This window comes from Camelus bactrianus, chromosome 33 (assembly GCF_048773025.1).
Source record: "Camelus bactrianus isolate YW-2024 breed Bactrian camel chromosome 33, ASM4877302v1, whole genome shotgun sequence".
NCBI lineage: Eukaryota > Metazoa > Chordata > Mammalia > Artiodactyla > Camelidae > Camelus > Camelus bactrianus.
Genome location: NC_133571.1, coordinates 8,275,937 through 8,299,515, shown reverse-complemented (window position 1 = coordinate 8,299,515; position 23,579 = coordinate 8,275,937). Strand labels below are relative to the sequence as shown.

General features: G+C 41.8%; 1 protein-coding gene across 3 annotated transcripts in view; it reads right to left on the bottom strand.

Annotated features, from left to right (window-relative positions):
• Positions 1-23,579, bottom strand: part of SIK2 (salt inducible kinase 2) — a 113,917-nt gene that overhangs the window by 21,032 nt on the left and 69,306 nt on the right. For all 3 annotated transcript variants that reach the window (XM_074356937.1, XM_074356936.1, XM_074356938.1), the window contains exons 4-8: positions 19,066-19,227; positions 5,889-6,013; positions 5,327-5,450; positions 3,771-3,991; positions 1,930-2,082 (exon numbers count right to left, since the gene is read on the bottom strand). In XM_074356937.1, the coding sequence (XP_074213038.1) occupies positions 1,930-2,082; positions 3,771-3,991; positions 5,327-5,450; positions 5,889-6,013; positions 19,066-19,227 (785 nt within the window). The remainder of the gene's footprint in view (positions 1-1,929; positions 2,083-3,770; positions 3,992-5,326; positions 5,451-5,888; positions 6,014-19,065; positions 19,228-23,579) is intronic.

Below are 23,579 nucleotides of genomic sequence, written 5' to 3'. Positions count from 1 at the left end.
GATCTCTCCTTGAATTAGACACATCTGAAGTCACACTAGGTAGCTTTCTATGACAACTTGGGTCAAGGCGTAAAATGAAAAGAACTCATGGGGTGCTTGGTCATAAAAAAAAAAAAGTTACCAAACATAAGAAGCTATGCATACATCGGAACCCCCAAGCCAAATCACATGTAAATTACATGTAACCTGAGATCCCCTAGGGAATTTGCTTCAAGTTCAGACAGGACAAGCGATCGTGTACAATAACCACACTCTACGTGTGCTCAGGAGCAGTCATCACGTAGCCCCCTTCCCTCACGTGTGCCACGTGTGTCTCAGAAGAACAGAGACTTGGGGGGACAGCGGTGCAGCTGGGGGCTTCCCTGCTCCCTGTCCTTCTGTCTGGCCGTGTTTTCTAGAGGGAAGGGGCACTCCACCTCTCCCTGTTACTCCCCCAGCTCAGGAATTCTCATTTTATCCCCCTCCTCTCCATCTTGAAAGGCATACTATTCTACTTAAAAAAATTCCAGGGGCTCAGAGATACTTCAACCCAAATATCTGACTTGATTGATACATTAGTGTCAATATTCACATTATTTTAGATACCAAAGTATGTATAACAAAGTATACCATTTGCCTATTAAAATCAAGAAGATTTTCATTTCGTTGGGTTTTTTTTCACATATTCTGTACAAGCCAATGCAAACTTCTGTTATAATCCTATACATTTTGTAAAACTGCCAGAGAAGAAACACAAAGTCAAAACTTTTCTGCTCTCACTTGCACTTTAAATAAAGTCAGTAGTCACAGAAATAGACGGAAGTCCTAAGAGATCACAGGAGCGAACTGTTTCTCTTTTCAACCTCTATGTAGATGATTTCCTGACCCCCTTCAGCCCGAGCTTCTCCGGGGGATCCAGATCCACCCTTCCCCGTAAGCAGCTGAATCAGTGCCACCCCAGTTCCCTCAGCCTCGGGCTCAACAGGGGAGTCATGTAACCAGCAGTCCCTTCCTCCAGAGTCTGCCTCCGAAGGGGTCCTGGCACTCGCCCCTTCCTGCCTACCTCCACCTGCACCGTCTTGGTTCAAGTTTCAGTATTTCTCATCTCGACTACTATATTGGTCCCCTAACTGCTCTCTACAAATTTCTCCTCTCCCCTAACCAATCTGTCCTTCCCCACGTTACCAGACTGGTTAGCTTAAAGTGTGGATATAATTTATCACTTCTTTTTGCTTAACAGTCTTCAGTAGTTCCTCATTTCTTCCTGAATTGTAAGTAAACTCTTTACCCTTGGCATTCAAAGCCCTTCACAACACGGCTTCAACCTCCACTCCAACTCTTCCATTTCCCTGGGCTTCAATTTAAGTGGATCGATTTGAAGAAGCCCTACACTTGCCCACTTGAGGACTTCTGTCCCCACTGCTTCCTCTGCCTCTGCCTCCCGCCTCTCCCTAACGAAGTCCTACACGTCTGTGGAGCTGTCGTAAGCGCCCCCTCTCCCACACGGCATCTCCCATTCAGACGTCTCTCTCGGTCCCCTTTGCTTCTGTAGCACTCACCTTCCTCTATTTTGAATGATGGTTACTTATGTATCGTTTTCCACACCCTCTCCTCTACAGTGCCTCCACCTAGTACATCTGCGATAAAAATTTATTAAGTGAGACTGAACATAGAGGCTAGTGACATTAATTCTCAACATAAGTGAATGATGTGAAGTAGGTGAAAAATACTGAGAAATCTCTTAAAGAAAAAAACTGAAGTAAAGTTAATCCTTAAAAGGAGGAAGATGATCCAAACATTCGATAATCTATTGAATGATGGAGAGAAACTTTACAGAAGAATAGGGTGTAGGGGATGAAATCCTAACCCTTTATACTACACGATGAAAAATGTGTCCAACATGTGAACAGGCACACGCACGGATAAGACTACTGGCTGTCGGGGCGTTACCTTGGCAACTGTCTGTTCTGCGATGGTGCTGGGCCGACGCTGGCGGGCGTCGAGTCTCTGCTCCACCGGGAAGCTGCTCCTGTGTGATTTCAGGCGCTCCACCAACAAGTAATAAATGGCAGCAAAGTGGTTATAGCTCTTGTTCTGCAGAGACTGGACAAGAAAACAAGTGCTGAAGGCAGAGGACCATAAAAAAACCAGTCCAGTGATTTACACCTTTCTAAACAAGTAGGCAAGATATCACGTATTCTTAAAAACAGAGTATGCGTCAAAATGAAACCTATCCCTGAACTGAGAATGGAATACAGATAACCTCATTAATTATACAAAGGGCGATACCTCTGAATGACCTGACTGGCTCTTTTTTTTTTTAGTTTTTTTTTTTGGTGGGGGAGAGAAGGAGGGAGGTAATTAGGATTATTTATTTCTTTACTTTTCAAAGAGGTGACACTGGGGATTGAACCCAGGACCTCGTGCATGCTAAGCATGCGCTCTACCACTTTGAGCTATAGCCTCCTGCATATGGCTCTTTCACGTTAACAGGATCCACTTGTGTGTCTGCATTCAGAGAAAATGCCCCAGTGCTGTCACGGGGCCCCATCTCATTGTCGCAACTATGCTGTAGGGTCAGGTAGCAACCTGAGCCCTGAGGCTCTAATTCCATTGCCTCAACACAAGTCCAATCCATTGCAAACTCTGAAGTGAATGATTAAAGTCTTTGGGGAAATTTCTGGTGATTACTTTGGGCTGGAGAATGACATTTGGACGCTAGGTTGAGAGACACTGTGTCTCCGTTCTTAGGTAATTTTTTCCTCTTGTTTTTGCAGTCCCACCCTTTTGAAACCTTGAAAATAAAGTTGCTTCCCAATTTCTCCCATCCCTGGCTGGCGAGCTCTCCCAGGATACTAACGGAGCAGAGCAACCACGGCTCCTCTGGTTCTAACTCCACGTGACAGGCTGCCTGGGCGCCGGGCAGCACAGCCCGGATGCAAAGCTCTCACGGCAAACACCAACGGAACTACCCCCAACCCCCCAGCTGCTGTTCGAGATCTACTTCACGGGCAAGTACAAAAAAAAACCTCACTGAGCACATGATGAGCAAAGCAGGAGAGCAGTCTGGTTTCACTCATGGCTCCCATGAGGGAAAAGCCAGCACAGTTTGGGGCACTTTATATTCACTGGGGGGCATTTTGCATTCTTTCTTGTTATGCTTCATCCTTAAAGGCACTGGGGTTTTTTGTTTTTTTAATTGCTGTGGAGTTATTAAAAATATGTATATGCTGACTATTAAAGGACAGAAATAAAGCTGACAAGGAATTTCCCTGGTTCATGACCTTCTCAGCTCTATGACCCATAACACTTCCAAATCAGGAATCCACCTGGTTTTGCCTTCTCAGTTTCTTCAGTTCACAATCTAAATCCCAGTGTTTTTTCTCAATCTGATGCCCATCCTTCTTCCCTGCTCAGTCCTCAGCCTTGCTCCAGATCTGCAAATTTATGTTCCATTTAAGCTAGTTCATTACCTGTAAAAAACCCTTATTCTTCATCTTAGCAGAAACCTTCTACTCTGTGTTTGTGAAGATTCTACCTTTGTCTTTTCTCAATCCTACATAAACCCTTCCTTTTGAATTTTCTGGCAGATGAGGAAAAGGGAGGAATTCACACACTGAATAGAAACAAACATAGAGCGTGATGTGCTTTTCAGGGAACACTGATCAGTCACCTAGGTGCTGGGGATGGCCATGCCAAAGGACCAGATGACAGGAGCAAGCATGAAATTTCGAGTTACCAAGTACAGCAGAGTTCTAAAAAATCTTCAGTTGAACCTCTACCCACTTTACCTCAATGGTTTTCTGTTGATCTATCCCAAGGCTGTGCATAAGTCGCAGGACCTGCTCATTAAATTCCCCAATGGACGGCTCGTTTTCTTGCCCTTGTGGATAGAGAACAGGTCTCTGCACAGGAACTTCTACGAGCATCCACTTATGCTCCTTGATCTGGGCTATGGTTAGCCGTTTGGATGGATCGAGGACCAGCATCCTTCGAATAAGGTGCTCACAATCTACGGAAAACACAATGTTACAAAAGTCGCGTAAGTCACCTTGCACCTCGGGGTAAGTGCTTGACTCAGGTGGCTTGGCACAGTGGTGGGAATCTCTGCACCTGCACAGCGCCCACTGGAAAGCAGAAGCTCAAATGAAGAAATGACTGCCTGAAGGCCACTGGTAACTGTCAGGTTCACATGGTGAAGGTGGACACTACAACCAACATCACCGCGAGTGAACACTTACGAAAAAGACGAGGATGCAGTTCTGGCCTGTTTTATACTAAATGAACCCAGAAGCTGAATTTCTCAACTGAAAATATCTAGACAGACTCAGGCTTCCTCCAAGAATAAAACAAGCCTTCTTCTTTGAATAAGCAAATAATAAACGGATCCTCAGTCACTTCCGAGGCAAGAGCTCTTCTGTGGACTGTCGCTTTTCTCCAAGTCAGTGTAGCTGAGAAAAATGTACGTGGAGCAGGAGCTACTTCTGATGCCACTACGTGACCCGCACGGTGCAGCTCAGCACGGGCGCCCTTCCCGAGCTGACTGTGCTGTTCACCCCTCCACGTAAGCTAACCCTGTATCATCTGCTATGTGCCAGGCAACAGGCTGAGTGCTTTAAGATTAATTTAATTAATCCCACAACACCTCCATTAGCAACTGCTGTTATTACCATTTTACAGACTGAAGAAACTGAAGCACAGAGGGGGGCTGCAACCTGCCAAGGCCAGACCGCCAGTAAGTGGGGGACCCAGGATTAAAACCAGGCGGTCTGGCTTCTCAGTCTATCCCCTTAACTACTATATCATTACTTCTGTTACGAGGAAGAAATAAGTTAAGGATGATAACCAAAACCTAAACTAATGAGTAAACTGCTGCCCACGTAACAACTCAATGCAAGACTGGCAGGGACTACGGGATTTGATCTCAATTACAGATTTGCTAGTTGGTTTTAAATTTAATTAAAAACTTAATTTTGAAAAAAAAACCTAAATTTTGCAACTTCCCACCAAAAGATAGGGGAAAATCCATCACATATTGTGAAATGGTTGTGGGTCTGTATCGACAAAGTGCTTCTCTAAGTCTAAAACAAACCTGGGACATTTACAGACTGACAGTAAAAGGAAAGACTTGCTGTTCTTAACCCAGGAAACTCTGTTTTCAGTTACAAGTAGGAAGGCTGGAATTCCTCTCACCTACATGGAGGGGCGGCTTAGTTCTATGGCTTTTAAAGTGACGCAGTCACATTATTTGGCACCTGAACTCTTAGACAAAGGGAAGCCTTTTTCTTGGCACTGATCTGGAGAACCAACTGTGTAAAGCTCAATTTTAGGATAAACAGCTTGTTACCTTCTGACATGAAATATGGAATCCGGAATCTTCCTTCTAAAACCCTCTGCCTCAAAATTGGAAGACTTGGTCCATCAAAAGGCAGGGCTCCACAGACAAGGACGTAGAGAACAACTCCCATGCTCTAGGGAGGAACACAACACAGTCACTTTTCCACTGACAACGTCAACACTCTTCCTTTTCCTACATACCCCTGGGGCCTTTAAAAACACACGGACTGAAAAATTCCTGTGTGAATTTACCACTATCTCAGAATTAAAAACAACAAAAAACCCAAAACACTGACTGCTGCAATAAAGTATCCTATAACAAATAACAGACGGTCTAAATTTAATCATTTTGATTGCTACTTGACTTTGAATTATTGCTGATGTTAGATGTTAACATCTGTCCCTAGAAATTCCTAGAATCAAATTCAGGATGCTCTGACTAGTTACAGTCCAGTGGACAGGGAAAGCATGAACTTCTGCCTATGTGTTAGGTACCAAGAGCTTCCAAGATGGGCCAGGGTACCAAGTATTATCTTTATAGATGCACTTAACACAGCTAAGCAAAGAAATACCCAAATATCCAGCTGTGGTCCTTCATACTGCTGCCCTTCAAAGACTTCTGGGGCCGCATACGGGGGGCTGCCACACCATGTCGCCAGCAGTTCACCGCTTTCAAAGAAATTTCCAAAACCGAAATCTATTGGGATGGAAATAAATGTTACTTTCATCTGTGCTCTCAAACTATACTGAATTTCTCATAACAAACTTTATAATATGCTACATGGACAACGTCACTACTCATGACTGTGAGAATGGGTTGACATGTATCTCGTGATGTTTCCTTAGCACTTAGCATAATGAATAGCAAACATCAGGTGTGCGGTAAACACGTATTGAATGAATGCGTAAATGAATCAAGTTTTCTTCTCAAAGAGAATGAGTGAGAGATTGGAGAAAGACTTTAAATCATGTATTTTTAAGGCTGAGAGAAAATCCATTGGTGTAGACAACCAACTTGAATTTGATAATCTTAGACTTTCCATTCTTCCATGATTAAGAGCTCTTTAGCTCACATGATCTATAAAGAAAAAAGTCAAATGAGTCGAAGTCCAAGATACTCACCTAAACACAATCAAAGGGCCGGCTGCTCTTACAGCCCTTACCCCGGAGCAGCAAGATAAATACCCTTTTAAGGCAACTGAGCACAGTGGTTCCTAAGTAACAGCTCTTCTAAGCGTTGCCCGCACATCCTGAATTAGACAGATACTCATCTGAGCAGCTCATTAACATGCGACGGCTTTGTGGGCCAGCCACAGGCCACCCAGCACCAGCTATCACTTATTTACTCATTTATGGAATGCGGCGGCGTGACACTTCAAAAGAGCTAATGGCCTTCCCCTCACGACATTAGTCATACTGCGTCTAACAGCTCTGGTAAACTGCACGCACCCCGGACACACTGCACCCAGACGCCCGCAGGCCGCGGGAGCGTTGCGGCGGAAGACAAACGCGGTGAGCTCTGGGGTAAACGCGAGCTTGTGCCCTTTCGCTAAGCCGTCACAAGGTCTCATGTTCTTAGTGAAGGAACAAAACTCCTGCTATTTTGTTAAGTTAGAGCCATACTGTCTCAGGTTGGAACAGACTCCTGACTGAAGGACACACCTTGGTGACAGGAACTGGCTCCGCTCCCGGCCAGTGTATGCGCTGCAGGCAGAGCGAGGGGCCCCAGGGGACGGGAGCAAGTCCCCAGTGCCAGACTGACTGGCCGTGTGACTTGGGTTCAGTTTTTGTGAGCCTCGGTCACCTGTAACCCTGGAATAGCCGTAGTCAGCAGGTTCCTGTGGGGATCCCACGAGTTCACATAAACTCACATTCTTTGCACACCTTGAGACGATGGTGCACTTCTGTACCTGAGAAGAGGCATTCTCTGAGCTGCCGGTGTAAAAGGTGGTGGCCAGCAGTAGTGACAGCGACATCAGCTGTGATCCCCATACCACAGCCTCACGGGGGAGGATGACCTAGGAAGCTGGGGGGACCTACACCTGATTTCCAGTTTTGCTGCTTTCTAGCCTCAAGTCCTCTGTGTAATCTAAATTATTTCACCTCCCTGAACCTTACTTTCCTTATCTGTCAGTGTGGGGATAATACACCTACCCAGATAAGATATTGTGAAAATTAAATGAGGTTAGGAATGTAAAGTGCCTGGAGCACAGGAGATATGCAATGTCAGCTTCCTTCTGCTGTGAAGCCATCACTACCAGTTACTGCCTTACAGAGAAAAAGGTCCTGAGGAAATACACAGGAAGGGTAGACAAAGTGTGGAGAAGCTTAAGGGTTCAGAAGAGAAAGCATGATGCACCGGGGGGAAGGGGCGGGGCATCTGCACCTGGCGGAACAACACTGGTCTGTCCTTGTCATCCAGGACAATGAGAACGCCTCCCTCCACCACGTGACTGTAGTTCGGTCCCGTACTCCACTTTCCAAAATGCCTGTCAGAGAGGTCTTCACTTCTCGAATCCATCTCTGTGACTAAACCCGCCACAACCCATGTGTCTATATTGACAGGTGTTTCTAATTTCCTAGAAAAACTATGCTCTTAAAGGAGCCAAGGGCTAGATGTCCGAATAACCTTTCAAGAGGAAAACATTAATTTCACTCACATGAAAAGCACAAGATCTTGAAATAGGCCCAATAATTGCTGTACTTTAAACGGTAATCACAGGATGAGTTTTAGCCCATGCAAGTTGAGGACGCTCTCCAAACAGCATCGTAATGTTTTAACATCTCCAAGAGCCATGACAGGGCTCCTTCGTTCTGAACCTTCCCCGACTCTGGTGGAACGAACGCGAAGGAGTGACCGGTACAGAGGACTGTCAGGAAGGCGGTCTGGACTCTTTGCTGCCCTGGGCTCTCTCACTGGTCCCTTCACACGGAGGAGAGCAAAAGCGAGGGAACTGCCATGGTGCCTGTGCCAGCCCAGCCTCAATCTTGGCTGTGCACATCTGCTAACTCACAAGAAGGGGGTGCTAGACAGAAGTTACTTCTATTTCCTGTAAGGAACTGAAGAAAACAGGAACTTGAGTCTGTAGGATTATTAAGAGAGGCACTGAAAGACAAACAGGTTCCCTAAAACTATGATAATAGCACGTATGCAGCCGTCTTCCATAACCCTGTCAAAGCACTTACACGCCGTACTTGTCATCAGCTGATGCCTGGGTGAAGGAAGGCTTTGGAGTCAGGCAGATCCTGGGTTTTCCACTTGGACAAAGTGTGGAGAAGCTTAAGGGTTCAGAAGAGAAGGGATGATGCACCGAGGTGGGGGGAGGGGCATGGGCAAATGACTTAATTTCTCAGAGCCTTGGTAGCATTTGCAAAATGGGGACAATGTCCACACTTCATAATGAGGAGTACCTTATACTCACAACAAGTGAGTCTATGTAGGTACATACATTTGTAAGTAGACAGTACATCATGCTCTAGGCATGCTACTGAGACATGGCAGGTGCTCACTAAACAGCAGTGACCGAGGAAGCTGCTCAACAGAAGCACAGCAATTCTCCGTCTCGTTTTGTCTTTCCCGTCAGATGAACTCCTGGAGAGCAGAGAAGTGGGAAATGATACGTGTCTGTACTCCTAGCACTGAGAACACTGTCGGCAGACAGCAGCTGTTCAGCACAGGTTTGCTGAATGAATTATGTTGTCATTGTCTTTTTGAAAAATGCCAGAAGCCGACCCAAGCTCTCCTAAGATGATTTCCTCTTCATAACCCCATGAGGTATCCTTATTTTAGGAGAGTGAGAGTAGAGAGTTAAGTATCTTTGCTAGAGGTTATACTAAGTCGTGGACGTGGAAGAGAAACCAAGTCTGAATACAGAGCCTTCCCTGTTACCCACCACCGTCACGTCCTTCTCCAGCACAGCGATAGGATGCTATTTTTGAGCAAGTTAATAATTGTCAGGTTTAAGAAGTAGCAATGGGAAGGCCCTTAAAAATAAAAGCCCTTTTTATTTCTTCACCGGAACCTGGACAATTTGCTTCATTCACAGCCTGCAGCTTTCTGCCTAAAAGCATATAGTGAGATGAGGGAAGAGCAAGAGGGATGAAATGCGCTAATGGCAGAGCTACGCAGAATTTCTCTCTCATCACTATTTATTAACGTTTCATCATCCCAACCAAGTTCCTTCCTTCCTTCATTAAACATGTGAGTGCGGACAGGTGTCAATCACCATGCAAACATAGAACGCAGTCTCACAACAACAGAGAATCATCAAGGACCCCTGATTTTTGGAAAGCATCCTTTCCTTATGCTTGACCCAGGCTATGCTGGCCTTGCTGGAAAGGACCAATCCTTCTAGTTTAATGTCTTCTCTGAGCTCTGAGCTGCCAGTTAATACCTCAAATGCCCCTCAGGCACTTTGCTTCCTGTTTCTCTGTCATGGAACTTGACGCCATGCTATGCCGGATTGACTTTGATATTATTTAACTTTTAATTTTGAATTTATAGAAGAGTTGCAGCAATCAAGTAAGGAGAATTCCCTATGCCCTTCATGCAACTTTTCCCCCTAATGTTAACATTTTCCATAACTATTAGCAAAATTATCAAAAACTAAGAAATAACATGGATTCAATACTTTAAACCACACACTTCACTAAGATTTCACCAGTTTATTTCACTAACGTTCCCCTTCATCAGTGCTGGATTCCATGATGCACTTGGTCATCATGACTCCTAAGTCTTCACTAAGTTGTAAGACAGTTCCTCGGTCTTCCCTTGTCTTTCTTGACCATGGACAGTGCATTTGCAGACTGTCTCTCAGTCCAGGTTTGCCTGATGATTTTTCACGAGTAGATTAAGATGATGACTTTGGGGCAAGAACATCACAGAGGTGAAGTGCTCTTCCAAGTGGACCAGGTCAGGGATGCACATAATTAGGTCTGACTACTGGGGTGGGGGGTGTTAACCTTGATCTCTTGATTAAGGTAATCTCTGCTGGGTTACCCCACTGTAAAGGTATTATTTCTCCCTTTGTAATTAATAAATATTATGGAGAAGATATACTGAGACTATACCTACCGTTTCTCCTTAAACTTTCACCCACTAATTTGGCATTCACTGGTAGGTCTTGACTGCAACAATAATTACTGTGGTGTTCTAAAGGTGAATTTTCACTTCCCTCATTCCTTCTACAGTTATTAATGACAATTCTTCTTTAAGGAAGAGTCGTCCCTTCTTCCCTTCTTATTTATTTATCATTAAATCATTTGTTTATTATTTATAATATTGTCATATTATAGTCATCATAAGTATTTATTTTATTCTTTGGGTTGTAAGTCAATATTATGGTTATTTATTTTGATACTCAAATAGTTCCAGCTTTGGCCACTAGGAGCTAACTCAGGTTGGCTCCTGTACCCTTTCAACATGGCCCTCTCTTTTTAAAATTTCATTTAACTTTAGCTATTTCCTTATCTTCTGGCAGAAAAGAAGATGTTCTAAGTCTCATCTTATATTTTCCTGCCCTAGCCCTGGAATGAACCACTTTTCCAAGGAGCTCTGATTCCTTTTACAGAGGAATGGTACTTAGAAACCAAGGCTAAAACCTAAATGTGCTCACTGCCAGTGGGATGTCATTGCATCTAGGCTCTGTCAGCATAGTTAGGAAATATATGTATGAATGCTAATCCATGTTTACACACACACGCACACACACACATATTTATTTTTGTACTCAACTATACGTACATGTATTAAGAAAAAACATCAACCCATGACTTCACAGTGATAACGTCTCACTCTAACTCAGGGTTCATTCTAGCATTATTTTGATACTATTTTTATTCATATATGATTGACTGAACAACTCTTGACAAACTTTTGAAGGTATAAGGGAGCTTTTTTCCTCTGCTGTAATTTGTCATTTGTGTGGGAGTAACTATTTGAACTTTCACTCATAACATACCTTGAATTTGTCAGATCAATCAAGATTGTCAACTTTTCTTGAACATAGGAGGAGAAAGACAAATCTTTCTCAAAGAATCTCTTAGCTTCACAATTTTAGGGATGCTCAATATGAAATCATAAGAAGTTTTTGAAACAAAATGAGCAGTCCTTCAACATGGTGTGTAAGTTATAATCAAATCCAAAAACCCTTTATGTCTTGCCTACTTTGGACTAGGCATCACACACTTGGTACTTTTGTATAAATTATCTCATTTAATTGTGATGGTGGCCCTGTGAGGCATGACTGTCCTTACCTTACAAAGGGGGAAATAAAAGCTCCAAGTAGTTAACTGACTTACCGAAACATCTACAGCTGCAAGTGGCTTAGCCAGTATTCAAATCCAGGTCCTTTGAACTCCAAGCCAGGAGTCCTTTTTTTTTTTTTTTTTATATCACAGATGTTCTAAGAACATCATTAAGTAGGAGAAGTTTAATCCAACTTAAAACTGGAGGTAAGGCTGTTTAAACCCCAGGAAAAATCCTTTATATTAAGTAGAGATGAGAGGTTTTCTAATTTATTGCTCTGCTAGCAGAACCTGATGAGTGAGGGTTTTCTGGTCTCTACAACACTGGATGCTATGTTGAAATCATCCTTAATAAATGAATAGGAATAATTAAGACATTTGCAGAGTAAATGTCAGAAACACATTCCTACATTCATTTCAGAAATCTATATTCATTTGAAGCATGTGGGATGTGCTAAAATAGACGCACCTTGTCCTATTCACATGAAGATACACGCTCCCATCCTTGCAACGCTAAGACATATAGTCTGAGGTTTTACACGAACATTAGTTTTGAGATTTCCTGATACATCTGTATTCTCTCACTTGGTTTCTGTGTGGCCTAAAATGTCAGTAGAAGAGAGGGGCTTGGAGTGGACTCTTTTACCACAGAACAGATCAGTCACTGCTAACTGACTCATGGAAACCAACCTGGCCTCAAAAGCCAAGCCCTCCAATTACCTCTTATCTAACTACCCAGTAACAGACCACGGATCTATTTGAAAACAGAATTAGAACTGCTATTACGGTTTTCTGCTTTATATTTTGAAAGTGACAGATTGATCTGTATCTTCCCGATAACAAAAAACAATTATTATTACTGTCATCACTAAATTACACAAACTATCAGTGCCCAAACATCATTAGCAAAGGGCCAGCGCTTTAGGAATAACAGACCCTTGCACAGTGAGCAAGCTGATTCTGACGATGACTGTCTGATGGGAACAGCGCACATTAGCGAATCCTGCTGTGTCTGTCCGAGTGAGACAGATCAAACATTAGCATGCCCACGAAGCACCTGGGGAACCTGGTAAAATGCAGATGCTGGTCCCCAGGCCACCCTTCTAGCCGCCAGGAAACAGAATAAAACAGAGGTTGTGAAAAAGATATAGAAGATGTTAATTTGCCACTGTTTATTGTTGCAATAAAATTTAATAAAAATAAAATTATTGTTGCAATAAAAATTAAATACTTTAATATTTAAATGACATAAAAACTAAATAGAAAAAGTCATTAGGTAAACTAAGTCATTTTTTTAAAAAAGGGAAAAAAGCAAACAAAACATTGAAAACCAGTCTTCCAGCTAAGAAAATGTAAGTGATTTCTAGGAACCAACACAACCAAGGTGATTTTTTATCTCCAGCCGTGTGTTATAATGTCTAATTCATAATTTAAAAAATCCTCCCACAGAGAAGCAGATGGCTTTAGGGTTAAATTTATCCTCGTTTCTAAAATTACCAGGAGAATTCAGATATCCAGTCTTGCCGAAGAGTTACACATCTTTTGTAATTATTAAAATCGGAGCGAAGACAATTAATGAGGAAGTGAAAGCTGACAAATGGAAGGTAGCAGAGTGTAGAGAGGGAGCTGACCCGCTGCACAGACTCAACACCCATCAGCCGGCACTGACGTCAACGGATATTCTGCTGCCCACCAGCAAGGAAGGGCCAGCTGCACAGTTTGCTTCCACACATCAGTCAATCCCTCCCCACCTGCCAGGAGGGCACAGGGACAGTCACCACAGTGGAGACGGCACGTGGGTCTGCTGAGCAGCGAGAGATACCTATGTGTCCAATGAGCGAGTTCAGTGAGCGAAGAAGCAAATACGTGATTCTCCTTAGCCCCAAATGGAGTGGGGAGGAGGGAGGTGAAAAAGGGGGAAACACAAAACAAAACGAAACCAAACCCTTAGCGCTGTCTTCCATATTCCAGGCTTAACATGCTGCCAGCACTAAGTAGGCTTGAAGGATAAAGACAAGGTCTCATTGTGTTTGCTGATGCAAAGCTCTTTTCACATTTTACGTAATATGGGTGGCGGCAGGATAACAGATGGAGACTTTTCATAAATATTTTACCGATAAAACCTGCCTCAGCCTCCCCTGCCCTTTTTTGGTTCCAGGGTACAAAATGTGAATTACGTATACAGAAACCTTGTCTCAGGATCTAGTAAGCAGGAAGGCTTTTAGAAACAATGATGAAATGATGGGCTACTCAGGTCATAGGTCAATTCAGAAAGCAAGCATTCCTCTTGGGCTAAAGGCGAGTGACTTGTGGTGCACAGGTCAGAGTGATCAGGCTCACTACACATTACTAGTTACATTTAAGGTCCCTCTCAAAAAAAAAAAATTAACTTGCATCAAGCAGAGACAATTTAGAAAACAAATGATGAACTCCCCTTGGTCCTCAAAGATTTGTATTAATAAGGCTCTAAACCTTGGTAATTAAAAAAAAAAAGACATGCTGAGGGGGGTTACATGGCTATCAAAATTGTCAGGATTTGTTTTCACATGGAATTAATTATACCCTGAAGATAAATAATAGCTACCTTTTATTGAGTGTTTACATGGTGCCAGGAAGTTCAATTGACAATTTATTTAACAAACGCTTAAACAGCGTTAACTATATACCGGGCACTGTTCTAAGAACTCTGCAAATATTAACTAGAAACCGCTATAAGATACGAACTTCTGTCACTCCCTCTTAACAGATAAGGAAGCCGAGGACAGAGAGGTTAGGTAATGTGTCCAAGGTCATGGAGCTAGGAAGTGGCAGAACCAGGATCCAAACCCAGGCAGCCCACAATCCTACCTGTTACCCTCCCTGCCTCTAACATTATCACTAATCCCTACCGTGTTCCTGAGAAACACATTAATCTCTGTTTAATAGATTTGGAAACCTAGGCTCAGCCAGGTTAAGTCACCAGCCCAAGGTCAAACAGCCAGAATTTGCACCAGTCCTGCCTGACACCAAACTCCACATTCTTTATGTGAAGCTGTGCTTGAATTGTGATATTTTCTGAAAACTTCCTCCAAGTAAAATTCATACATTTTAATTCTTATCTAAGTATTTGTTATAAACATTTCAGATCAGGAAAGCTGAAGAATAAAACCAAATGCCCTTCTTCTATTTATTCTCAGGTTTAATGCCTGAGAATAACAGTCATGGCTAAAATGGCTCGGGGGAAACAGCACTGTGATGATTGAAACTCACGAAAGCCAGCATTTCTTTGCATCCTGCCTGTTACTCTGAATGTCCTAACACTTGTATTTTGTGAAGGCTGGAGGTCTCATAATTGGGGTGACGAGCGCACCCAGATGGGGGTGAACCCACGGCTCACCAGTGTCTGAAGTCTTCACTCATCGGAGGAGCACAAATGAGAAGCTGATTTCAAAGCCAAGCTTCTGCATTTATTAAAATGAGCCACATCTGATACTTCTACCCCATTTCCTTTCTTATAAACAGAGACATATATTTTAATTTAAACCTCGTTTTGGTTTGTGCTGCTCTTCAATTTCAACACACAAGATGGCTGAAACAGTTCATTTATTCAGCCCATTTAGCAATTGAAGCGATCTTCACAAGCAGAATAAACAGGAAAGTATGATTTGAGGGAATAATTTTGTATTTTATTCTGGGGTTTTGCAGTTTTTCCATGGAGCCCCATCTTTCCTAGATGTGTTGGATTTCCTTGAATTCAAGAAGAAAGGGGAGGGTATAGCTCAGTGGTAGAGTGCATGCCCAGCCTGCATGAGGTCCTGGATTCAATCCTCTAAAAAAATAAATAACTAAGTAAACCCAATTACCTCTCCCACCAAAAAAAATAAATAAAAATTTTAAAAATAAAAAACCCCCTAAATTAAAAAAAAAAAAAAAAAAAACAAAACCAGAAGAAATTTTTAAGAAGAAGCCTCAGAGATCAGAAGATATGTTCTGAAAGGGAAGCAAGGCCATAAAAAAGTCTAAAAATCCATGGGTAAAAATAAATACCCTGGAGAAATTCTTTATCAGCACTGGGACACATCTCAACTTTTGATGGCATGTGGAATCCTTCATGCTCTGCGTCTGCCCACCTGTCCAGGCTCCTTCCCTACACTCCTCACTGGCACTTATGTTCCGATGGGTCTGGTCCGTACTGTCCTTACACACTTTATGAGTTCCCTGGCCCGCCTGTCTTTGCACCTGCTGATCCATCTGCCTGGAGCTGCCATCCGTACCTCACCCCCTCGACACACTCTCCCCCTTCGTCCTTCTCTTCCCCAGTCTAACCACAAATGCTTCCTTCTCAGGTCTTAGCTATCAATTTCCCTGCATCTTCGAGGCAGAGTCAGTCCTTCTCCCAGCTTCTTGGCCTCTACAACAATTATTATTATTTTTTTAATGTTCTGTTTCCTTAAAGGTCCAGCTCTGGATTAACTCCATCAGGTGAGAGCAGAGTTGAGCTTTTTTGCTTTTTTGCTTGAAATATCTGAATCTCCAGGACTTAGCCCAGGAGCATAGAAGATGCTTAATAGACATTTGTTAAAATTTGGGGGACATGCTGGTAAGGATGACAGAGAAAAAATGTGGGCAGGAAGAAACTTGAGAACCTATAATACTGTGGGTACACGTGTGTGTGTGTGTGTGTGTGTGAGAGTGTGTGTGTATGTCCACTTGAGAGGTATGGAATCAAAGACGCTAAATGTACATATACTGAATGATGGAACCCCAAATTTAGTTAGTGAGTACTCCTTGAGGAATAACTGACAAGCAACGCTTGGAAACTACAACACGGCGTCATGGAGGAAGCACAGATATTGTGGTCAGAGACCTAGGTTTGAATTCCAGGTCTGACTTATCATCTGAGTCACCTCTGCAAGTTACTGAATCTCTTTGTGTTTCAACTTTCCCATCTAAAAACTGGCAGTCCCCGTGCAGCTTCTGCGGCTGCTGTGCAGATCAAATGATACAAGCGCCCAGCAGAACACCTGAAAATAGTGAAGGCTCAATAAATGTTAGCTGAACCAGCGAGAACCAGGGCAGGTCTCTGACACTTTACCTGTCTTCCAGATAAAAATCAGAAGGCCTTGAAGGTTACATATTCAAAAATAAAAATAGTAAAAACAAACAGAAAACTGAATTTCACATAATGACATTAGGAATATTGAGTTTACCTACTTACATTACAGAAGACATTTTTACAGCCAGGCAAAACTCGGTTATAACCTTAAAGGAAGATTCTGTATATTCTGTTTGCAAGTTTATTTGGTGTTCTATTTTGACATTTTCTTCTTGAGATGCTAGTGGCAGAGCACTCTGTAAATTCCTATAGCACAGGACTCACACCTCTAATCTCTCTTTCTCTGCTTAAAAAGACCCCCAGAACCCCTCTGAGGTATTGTTTTTGTGAACTTTTTGTTTTGGCTATAAGGGAATGTAAAGGTGAAGTAGGGTATCCCCCTTCTTTCTACAGAGTAAAGAACTTCAAAACAAAAACAAAAACACAAAAAACCAAGAGCCTTCTCTAAGAAGGACAATTTTAGGGCAGCTGATGCTTTCAGGGAGAAGTAAACAAAAAATTCCAGTGAGGTGCCCTACAAAAGGCCGGCAAAAAAGAGTGAAATGAATGAGACCAAGGAAGGGCCAGAGGAAGGAAAAGTGGGAGAAATGAACACACATTATAAATTACAAAAATACTAATATACTAATAAAAAACACTGTCTTATTCAGGCAATCCCGTTAGGAAAAAAAAAATCACAGGCTACAGAATGGAAGAGCCATTACTTCCCTGAAACATATGTGACACTGGCATTTAAAATTAATTATTAAAATTAAAATAAGTAAAAGTTAAGTTAGTAAAAATTACTTATTTGCCTTCCCCCAAATGCCCAAGGCAAAAATGGTAAAAGGCACAGACATAAACCAGTTAAATGCACAAATCAGAGGCTTTTTCACTTACATTTTGACCAAAATGCAGCAAACTGGGGCAGGTGATTCCTCCCTAAACTTAGTGAGTCCAGTGAGTGTCCAAGCTGGCTAGTCGACCATTTCTTGGTCATCCTTTCATGCAAGCGGCTCTGTCCCTCAGCTTTTGTTTTGTGCCCTTTATCCTCTTCCAAACCCTAAGCGAAATAAATCTCTCCCTCCCACACCTACAGCCTCTACTACTGCTCCTCTCTGCACACCCACATTTTCTTAATTGGACAGTTGCCTTAGATCCCTATTAATCTCCCTGTCTTCAGTCTTACCCACGTCTCCCACCCCTCTTCACTCTGCAGCCAGAGAGAGACACCTTTCTAACATGCAAATCTAATCATGTCATCCCAGTCTCCCTTCATCCCCAGCCCCACCCCCACCCCAAGATTTCCAATAGGCTACACTCCCTATCACCTACAGAATAAATAAATAAAATCTTTTCCATGAGATTTTTCCATGAATCTTTCACGTTCTGGTCTTTGCTTACCTGCTCTTCCTGTGTCAGTGCCTCTCACCTACAGATTTTGCATTTCACCAAATACTGAAACAATAGTTCCCCATCATTCCAATCTTAATCTCTCTCTCTCTTACACGTGTGGTATTTACATAGCTTCCTACCTGTCTGCAATACCCAACTTCTGTTTATCTTCCTGGCGAGATTCTAACTTCTCTCTCAAGCCTAAATTCAAACAGTTCCTTCTCTGAGAAGCTTCCCTGACTTCTCAGGTAGACGGATTGGATGTTCCTATGTCTGAATTTCCACTGCAGTTTGTACATATGTTTTTGGATAACTATCACCTTGTATTTTAATTATTCTTATCTCCCCACTAGACTTTTAAGATCACAGGAAGTGACTTTTTGATTTGTATCCTAGCACAGAACAGCACCAGACACATACATATTTATTGACTGAACGACAGCTTTGACCATGTGAATAAGGAAACTTGGAATATAAAACATAAAAGTTTTTACAGCTGTGAAAAGGGCAGAAGGAAAACCAGCAAAGTAATCCTTAGTCTCCATGTTATAAATCAAAACCCTATTGCATCAGAGCCAGGCAAAGAGCGTCTGTGCCCCAAAGGCTTCTCATGCTATTTCCATCACCTCCTTTGTCTTTTCTCTGTCTGCAGTCTCTTGCAGCCACCAGTCATTATTAAGAGAGCAGGTTTTTACGACATTATTAAGACAGTGACCTACGCTTTGCCTCCCGCCCAATCAGCCCCTCCAGTTGCCCACACGCTCAGTGGCCTGCCACAAAGGGACTTGGACGCAGATCAGACTGAGGATACAAGTCAGACCCCAGTCGCGCTCCTGTCACTGTGTGTCTATCAATAACCTTATTTCTGTTCCTTTCATTACACGCAGAACTAAGGAAATGAATAAAATACACTGTGAGAGAGCTCCATGTCACGGGTAGAGGCGGGCCTGAGTCTCCGCCTGCAGGTCTGTGTCCCCACCCCGAGGGCCATGGCTCCTGTCTGATCCCGTTAGAGCCAGCTGAGTCCCAGGTACCTGCTATTTTGATGTTCATGTTGTTATCCAGCAGGAGATTTTCAGCCTTGAGGTCACGGTGTACAATCTTCCGACTGTGACAGTAATCGACAGCAGACAGGATTTGCCAGAATTTGCGCCTGGCCTCAGACTCATTTAGCCGGCCGTGATTTGCAAGGTAGTCTGTGAAAGAAGAAAGAATTTAGAATTCTTCACACACACACACACACACACACACACACACACAAAACCTCACTGTTAGTATTCAGCATTGTTTTTTCCTCTAAAAAGTTCTTTTAATAACAAGGGTTAGTGTTCAAGTAAAATGCTATTTTCCAACTTCCTTGCCTTGAGAAAAGTAATTCCAATCATATTTCATGGGAATCCAGATGAGTTGGAGAGACCCCGAGATCAGACAGCAGTAATTGGCATAATATTCATAGTACAATTCAAAATGCTTTTTTAAATTAAGAAGTACAAATTACTATGCATAAAATAAATAAGCAACAAGGATATATTGTACAGCACAGGGAAACATAGCCAGTATTTTATAATAGCTTTATTTAAAAAAATTTTTTGTATATATATATTTTATTGAGGTATAGTCAGTTTACAATGTTGTGTCAATTCCTGGTGTACAGCACAACGCTTCAGTCATACATGAACATACATATATTCATTTTCATATTCTTTTTCACCATGAGTTACTACAAAGTATCGAATATAGTTCCCTGTGCTATACAGTATGAACTTGTCTATCTATTTTATCTATATTAGTTAGTATCTGCAAATCTCAAACTCCCAATTTTAGAACAGCTCTAAATAGAGTATAATCTGTAAAAATATTGAATCACTATGCTGTACACTTGAAACTAATATAACATTGTAAATTAACTATACTTCATTTTAAAAAATGCTTTTTTAAGCCTAAACCCTCCCTCTGTTCTTTTGTTGAAAAATTTATTGAATATTTTTCCTAACCACATTTTAAAAAAAATTTATATAAGACAAAGAAGATAAATAAATTCTCTGATATCCCATCAGACAAACGGTATCATTCTTTCAAACACCCATTCATGCTGTTATTATACAAAACACCTGTAAGAGGAGATAGGACGGTCCCTGGAAATAGCTTAAATAATTCACTCTGTATTCCTGTTCAGTGGAGCAATTCTGATCTACCCTGGAACACACAGACTTGTTCTCAAAACCGTGTTCTCTAAACATATACTTTTACAAGATACATTAGCTACCTTTGTGCAATGTTAGAGTATCTATTAAAGCAGTTTATTTAAAAAATTAATTCTGCATATGTTCACATGAATTCAATAAAACTAAACATTACAACTTAGTCAAGTCTCACCTGAAGACCTAAAAGGCCTCTGAAATGATCTTTTGAAGGAAAGGGGTCAACATAAACCTTGAAAGGCATTTCTATTTAAGATTATTTTCCGAAGTTAGGAACTGTATGGGTACATCAATATTCACAGTCACCTCCACATATTCTCTGCACTAGGCTTTGTGGTTTTACTGGTTTTTAAATTCCATGTCTTTGGCTCGTGCCACCCTCAATATTTATGGTAAAATTTACTAACACCTGCACAACAATTTACAATGTATAAAGCATGTTCCTATCACAGTATCTCACTTAATCTTCCTAACAGCCCTAACTATCGCTCTAATTCCCATTTTGTGGATGAGGAAACTGAAGATCAGAGGGATTAAGTAACCTGGCTGAATTCACACAATTGGTAAGCAAATGGCTGATGTGGAACTAGAAACTTTGAGTTTAAAAAAAAAAAAAAACCCAAAATGTAGCAAGCTTCTTTACTAGACTCCTGCTGCATCCTATCTATCCTTTCAGAACCCTGCTCAGATGCTCCCTTGCCCTAAAACAGTCCCTCATCACTCAGGTAGTAACAATCTCTCTCCTCTCAACCCCTTATCACTCATAACACACTGCCTCATACTTTCATTATCTGCTTATGCATCGTAAATATCTTAATGTGCGTGCACATTTGCAAACGCACATGCAGACACATCTAGCCCTCACTTGAGCACATTGTGCCTTACACAGTGAAAGATCTTCATGTAAGCTTCCTGAGGGCAGGGGCCTTTCTCTTCTCTACTCCCCACGTTGCTCAGCACGAAGCACAAAACATCACAGGCAGAGCACTTACTAAATACTTAGCTGGTTAAGGTCTTAATATGGATGGTATCACGGACCTTCCCAAAAACACTATTATAAAACTGGGGCAGCATCACTCTACTGTACATGTTACAGGCTTTAAATGTAAGTGAATGTTTTGTATCTTTTTCAGGATCTGCTATCATCACAACCTGAGATGATCAGCTTGTCACCCCTTCCCTTGGCCTTTACAGAGCTCACAGGGTAGCTATTCATACCTCTAAAGAAGAAGGAAAGGCTCACTGAAGAACAAATATGTAGGCTTTTCAGCCAAAATGTCTGAACTGACATCAGACTGACTCTGTCTAAGTAAACTCGCAAGTGGACAATTCTATTGACAAGAGTAAACCAAAGCCCCGTGTCTACACTGGATGAGCTGGGAAGTCTGAACAAAGGGTGGGACCCTTGGGCAAACATAACTTCCTCAGGGGAATGAGCATGCTTTCCGTGAGGGGTTATCTTTTGGCTAGTTAGCATTATCTTTCCTAAGACTGCACCCAAATGCTACATAAACTCCATCACTAAATGAGACAGTTTTTTCTCATAGACAGTTGGTTCACTTCCCCAAATAGACAAAATTTCTTCCTATTGAAAACGCTGAGTCAGCGTGGGCCAGTGGGAAAGATTTCAACAACTCAGACAAATGTTAATAAAGACCTAACGTGGACAAGTCCAAGTTAATATATATGGGAAAATAACCCAAACTATTGCCTGCAAAACGAGTCCTGGGAAGCTCAGTAGAACCTACAGTAATGGACTGTTTGTTGACGTGATCAGTCCAAGCTGGAGCTCCCACAGCCGAGGGGGATAAAAAGCTTTGAAGCCTGGCTGGAAGGGCACTGTCTGAAAAACAAAGGCACGGTACATCCAAACCTAAAATTACCATCTAAAGCGACAGTCATCACACTTCAGTAAACCTGTAACACACTGTGACAAAAAGGACGACATCCATGTTTCAGAGATTAAGAGACCAACCATTTAAAGAGGAAATATTTTCACTCTTTAAGTGAAAATCTCAGCGAGTATTCCAGCCAATCTATGATCTTCCCCATTCGTTATGATTTCTGTGGTGCAGTAAGCCTGGAAAACTCTCTGCTGGGAGATCAGTAACTCAAGTAACTGAGGCAAAAACCTGTGGCTGCAAATTACATCAGTTAGGTATAAACACCATTCCTACGAGGGGCACTGCTTTCAACCCAAGCTCAGTTAGTGCACAGGGTCTAAAGATAACATGCGAAAAGCATATGGTTCACATTAAAAACTTAACTATGGTTACAGAAAAAACTTATGAGTGTAACAGCAATTCTCTATACTAACTGCCCATGTGTGTATTTTTTGATGAACGGATACAGTTTAAAAAAAATTCTTCTTTCTTATGTTTACATTTGTTCTGATTGTTAAGTGAAATGTAATTTTATGTTTGTTGACTTTAATAATGAAACTTTTTAAGGCTATATTTTGTTATGTCCTCTTCCCTCCCCTGGTTTTTGCCTTTAAGGTAATTGATTTTTATTGTATGTTATAAAAATCAGTCTGAGACAATTAAAAATATTGGTCTTTTAATACTCATAATTTGAGGAATACTGGTATAGACAACTAAACAGACAATTTGAATATACTGTGACAAAGCTAGCCCAGGAATAAATACATCCTAAGAAGTATTTTTGTACATACCTTTAAATTTTTTATCATCAAAGTTTCCTTCCCTCCTTCTCCTCTCTCCCTCCCTCCCTTCCATCACTGCAGCAACATAAAGCAAATCTTGACATCATTTTATTTCATCCTAAATACTTTTGTATGTATCTCTAAAATAAATGACATTTTTCTTACATAACCGTAATACCATTTTCACACAGATAAAATGAACAACGCTCTCTTTTTAAATTACTTTCTGGTGGGGAGGGAGGTAATTAGGTTTATCTGTTTATTTTTAGAGGAGGTACTGGGGATTGAACCCAGGACCTTGTGTATGCTAAGCACGCCCTCTATCACTTGAGCTATACCCTCCCCCCTGAACACCTCTCTTAATATCTTCTAATATGCAGTCTGAATTCAAATCTCCCCGGTTGGTTTATTTGAATCGGGATCCAAACACGGTGCACTTAAAAAAGATTTTTTTTAATCTAGTTTAATTTTTTCACTAATATATATCATTATATTCACTTTAGATGTGACGCTGAGGCTCAGGGGAAAATAACTTCTTCAAGTTACGCAGCTAATAAGCAGCAAAGTCAGTATTGGAAAGCAGATTTAAAAAAAAATCCCCAAACATGTGCTCTTTCTTCCGTCTCAGCGCATGCTCGCTCCACATCCCTTCTACACCTGTGCTCACCAGGTCATCTGACAC